We start from the raw sequence: 5,155 nt of genomic DNA on the forward strand, positions 1-5,155 counted from the left end.
TCTTTCTTTCTTTCTTTCTTTTAAATTTATTTATTTACATTCATTCACTGTACATCATTACAGCATACAAAATGAGATTTTCCATCCAGAGTATTATTGTCTCAATCAGGCACATCCACATACATGTTATTGTCAAATAATTTTCCATTTCTTGTTTCCTGTATGTTTTGCTTTCTTCCCCCCATCCTTGATTCCCTATCTCTTCCCCTCTGCCATCTCCCACTCTCTTCCCCCACTGTCTCTGGTATCTATGTTTACTTTCTATACTGTTTTCCCCCCACATTTTATTGAATTACTAAAGATCTTAATTAATCTAAATATTTTCATAGCAAACACAGCTGATATATACATTTCCATGAACACAAGTCTAACTTTAGGTATCCTATAAAGTAGCACCTAGCTGGGGCTATATATCTTACTGTGGTCATCAAACAGATGTTTTTTCTGAAATATTTTTTTTGTAACTTAATTTACATTCTTTCTCTAAGCATCATCACAGCATACAAAATGTGATTTCCCATCCAGAATATACTTGTCCAGTTTTCCTAACCCATATTCTCTCTCCATGTCTGTGGAGTGGGATTTACCAGTCCATTTACAGGTGTAGAAACTGAGACCCCCGAACCAAGGGGGCAGCTAATTCACGTAGTAACTCCTGCTGACCACCGTCTCTGCCAGCCCTGGCCAGCACGGCGGGAGGGGAGAGGAGTGAGAGGCAGCGGGCCAGAGCAGGAAGAGTTCTGGAGGGTCAGGGAGGTGAGGGCTGCTGCGGTGCCAGTCGTGACTCTCACTGCTGCCCACCCCCAGGCTGCCGAGCGCTACCTGTATTTCCCCAACTGGGCCATGGCGCTCCTGATCACCCTGATCGTCGTGGCCACGCTGCCCATCCCCGTGGTGTTCGTCCTGCGGCACTTCCACCTGCTGTCGGATGGCTCCAACACCCTGTCCGTGTCCTACAAGAAGGGCCGCATGATGAAGGACATCTCCAACCTGGAGGAGAACGACGAGACACGCTTCATCCTCAGCAAGGTGCCCAGCGAGGCGCCCTCTCCGATGCCCACTCACCGCTCCTATCTGGGGCCCGGCAGCACATCACCCCTGGAGACCAGCAACAACCCCAATGGACGTTACGGGAGTGGTTACCTCCTGGCCAGCACCCCCGAGTCAGAGCTGTGACCATTGTCCCACCCTGCCTGCCTCTCCCTTCGTGCCCAACCTGCCTATTTGTCTGGGCCTGGTTCTTCCTCCACGGTGGCTGTCGGGGCCAGGCCAGACCCTCTGCCCAAGGAGAGAGGATCTGCCCTCCTCTTCTCCACCTCAGTCCCAGCAGCCTGCTTCCTGGCTCTGGGCAGGGGGGCTGGGAGCAGCTCTCCCTAATCCAGGCCCCGGTCCAGCTCACCCTTGAAGAGCCTCTCACCAAATTGCAGCCATATAACCAGAACAATCTAGAAGCCCTGATCCCAGTACAAGGGAGACTCCAAGTGGTCACTTTAGGAGTCACTCTGCCCTCTCTCTGTCCCTGGAACCTGCCACTTGTAGCTGTTAGGTCTTGGAGATCCCCCCGTGCCACCAGGTGGTGGTGGCAGGCGGCCGTGAGGCCATGGCGGGGTTGGCAGGGAGGTGGGCTTCGTCTCAGTCTGCCTCCGGGGCAGGACTCATCTTCCTGCCACCCCAGACTAGGCAAGGGGCATCCTGGTTGAAGGCTGGGGATGGGGGCAAGTGTGCTAGGACTCAATTCAGACTCAGGAAGGTGTTCGCAGAAGTCCCCATATCCAGTTTTGTGAGGTAGGTGGGACCTTGGCAGCAGGAGTGGAGGGGCTCTTCTACGCCCAGTTCTAGATGGAATATTCCGATGTCCTAGCCCCTGCCTGGGTGGGTGGGGTGCGTTCCTGCATCCTGCCTGTAAGGACAGCCTCTGGGCCCTGAACCCCTTCCCACCTGTTAGGGCCTAGCCACCTCCCTGGTCATGCCACTAGGCCTGGAGTCCAGGGTGGTGGCTTCTGCCTCTGCCCTAGAGACGAGGGGATAGTGTAAGGGGAGGTTTCCAGAGCACAGCTTGGTGGTTTCCAGCACAAGTAGATGGTTTGGAGCACAATCGTGAAGCACACTCCCCTTCCCCTCACCTGGGCCTGATTTTTTCTCTGCGGCAGCTTCTCCCCTGGAACGGGGCCCCTGGGGTTCAGGGGCTCATCTCCAGGAAGCCTCGCTCCCGGGGAAAGACAGATAATTTCACTGCCCCTTTGGGCCACCAATCACTCTGTTGCACAAGCACGGCCATCTAGTGGCCTGTCCAGTGCAGACACCTTGGCAATGTCCCTGCCTCCTCACCCGCGGCAGGCAGCCCCACAGGCAGGGAGCACCCCGGACCTTGGAGGGTGCCCCAAGGCCTAGCACCTGCACCCCCACACCCTTATCGTCAGGGCCTCCCCTGGAGAAGGGGCTGCTCTGGCAGTGCGGCCTGGGAGGGTGAGACCCTGACCTGAGAGTAAATGGATGGATGGATGGGTGGATGGATGGGTGGATGGATGGGTGGAAGGATGTGTGGATGGATGGGGGGAAGGAAGGAAAGAAGGGAGGAAGGAAGGAAGGGAGGAAGGGAGGAAGGAAGGAAGGGAGGAAGGGAAGAAGGGAGGAAGGGAGGAAGAGAGGAAGGAAGACTGGCCCCATCTCAGAGCTCTGGTGTGCAGGGACGAGCAGGCCACCGTGCTAGCCCTGGGCACCTCCCCAGGGGTCCTCACTCTTGTGGCTCTGACTGTTCTCAGCACCAGGAGGGACAGACTAGGCCCAGAGCCCCCTCATTTATCCCTGAGTCCCTCGGTCTGTCTCCACCCCAATGCGGGGAGGGAGCCCATTTTTCCACTCTCTATCTTCCTTATTCCTCCTCCCCCCACACCTCCTATTTCTGCCCTCCAGGCCTCACTTCTCATCCTGAGTGTTTGAAGGGAGAGGGAGACCCGTATCTCCCCAGGAGATGAGCTTTGGGTGCATATCATCCCGCTGCAGGCCCCCTCACCTGACTGTACCTCCTACCTGGCCCCATGCCCAATCCAAAACAGAATTAGCAACAGGAAAAGCAAGGCCCCAGGAGAGACACTCTACTATATATACTCTTCTATTTATTCTGTTTCTATTGTATATTCAATCTGTACATGTGGGTGTAAATGCTGTTAAATGACAAACCCAATATTATACTGTGGCTGGTGGACTATTTTCATCCTCAGTGCTGTACAGATCTATTTTCATTGTATATTTGATATATTTTTAATTTTGTAGCGTGTGGCTGGGCCAGGCCCCAGCCCGCGAGCCTGCGGGGCGGGGCCCCGGCCCGCGAGCCTGCAGGGGGCGGGGGGAGGGCTGAGCTGGGGCTGCCTGCTTGCTGGTCGTGGGCTCAGTAGTGCTTGTGGTCTTTGCTGTAAGCCGGGCCCCGCCTGCCTTGTCTCTGCTGTGTGTTAGATGTAGGGCCCAAAGCTGTGTGTGTGTGTGTGTGTGTGTGTGTGTGTGTGTGCGCGTGCGCGCGTGCACACGTGGGTGGTGTGCGCACATATGTGGGTGTGAGTGTGTGTAGGGTGCTGATTTGTGATTCCCAGTGTTCTCCATCTTCCCAAGACCACACACCTGCCCCCTGCCCCTTTCTCCTCCTCTGCCCAGCGGGACCTGCTGAAAGCCCCCTGCTGTGAAGGAAGGCCTCATGTGTTGCTCACTGGTAACTCCTTGCCTTCGCACACTGGGTTTGACAGGAACCTGGAAGGAAGGCCTCGGGGGGAAGAAGCCCTCAAATTATTTTCCAGTCAACCTCTTGGTGTTCCCACCAGAGTAAGAGGCTCTTCTGGAGGAAACGTACTGATTTGTTAGAATGGCGAGACCCCAGGAGGGCCTCTCACTCGCCCTTGGCCTTGAGATAGTTCTGAGTGCTCAGAAAGGAGCAGCTGCCCCCACTGTGCTGACACCTCTGCTGCTCCCCAGGGGAGTCAGGGACAGTGGGGCCTTCTGGTGACCAAGAGTCCTGGAGGAGCAGGGGGTAGGTGGAGAGGGCAGGCCCTCACGCCCCTGCCAGGTCCTCACCCCACTGGCTTTGGTGCTGTCCAGGCAGTGCCCACCGAGGCAGAGGAGACTCCAGGGCCGTGAGTCACAGAGTTGGGGGCAGGGCAGGGGCGTGCGTGGAACAGTGTCCGGAGTCCCTGCCCTGCCTGCCCTCCAGCCCCACTCACCAGTTTCTTGCTCAGGGAGCCTCCTGCCCTCTCCACTGAGGTAACGTGAAGCCAGAGGCCCAGGTGGAGGTGGGCGTGGGGCACACAGGTAATGCCAGTGAGGCTGGTTCTGCCCTCCAGCAATAAATCTGCAGGGCCTGCTGCTTTCCGAGTGCCAGGGGAAGCCTCCTGAGTCAGCCTGCATGGGCCGCACGGCTCCACGCAGGCCCGCCCGCAGTATTACCAGGCAGGGGGCTGCCTTCTACCCTTCCTCACAGCCACACACCCGCCAGAGCACCCCCCTGTGAAGAAGAGAAGCGAGACTGAGCAGGCCGGAGTGCACCGGCTTCCTGAGCAGCCCCAGGTCCTTCCCCGTCCTTCCCTGGGCCCAGGGATTGGGACTGGGGAGGGCCCAGAATCTCCTCTCATCAAAAGCCCGGCTTTGTACAGACCCAGGCACACTCACCAAGCAGTCACTTTGGGTTCTGGCACAAGTTCAGAACAATCCAAATCCATGTGTCCCATGGCTGGTTAGAGCCCTGGGGAGGGGACAAGGCATTGTCACCCCCGAGCCCCTCCTTCCTGTCTCCCCCACCATGGTGTACAATAAAGTGTCTGTTCTTACCAAACCCTTGCCTCCTCACCTGCTCCTGGGGTCAGGGAGAGGGTGGGGAAGACAAGAGTCCCGAGGGACGGTTTGGGGTAGCAGCTTGGACTGGGTGGGGGTGTTGGACAGGTCTGCCATGACAGTCGCGAGTGCCAGTGGCTGGCCGAGGAGTTTGGGCATGGTGGGGAGGGACATGCATTACTTTTTCTGGGAGTCGTCGTAGGTGTTATCAAGGCACACATCTGCTTTCCTGTGATCTCGACCATTCTTGAGGAAGAGCCTTGGCTGTCTAGAATTTTCTAGGTGAGGAAGGCGAGGCTTCCTCTGATGTGAGCTAGTGATTGGTGTCGTTCTACAGGGC

The 5,155-nt window shown here is 56.7% G+C and overlaps 1 protein-coding gene across 1 annotated transcript in view; it reads left to right on the forward strand.

Moving 5' to 3' along the window:
* The window catches only part of SLC6A17 (solute carrier family 6 member 17), a 37,935-nt gene extending 35,384 nt beyond the window's left edge, over positions 1-2,551 (forward strand). Inside the window, exon 11 of the mRNA XM_006149548.3 lies at positions 808-2,551. Coding sequence (XP_006149610.1) covers positions 808-1,176 — 369 coding nt within the window. The 3' untranslated portion in view covers positions 1,177-2,551. The remainder of the gene's footprint in view (positions 1-807) is intronic.
* The last annotated feature ends 2,604 nt before the right edge of the window (positions 2,552-5,155 follow it).

This window comes from Tupaia chinensis, unplaced genomic scaffold (assembly GCF_000334495.1).
Source record: "Tupaia chinensis unplaced genomic scaffold, TupChi_1.0 Scaffold000270_1, whole genome shotgun sequence".
NCBI lineage: Eukaryota > Metazoa > Chordata > Mammalia > Scandentia > Tupaiidae > Tupaia > Tupaia belangeri.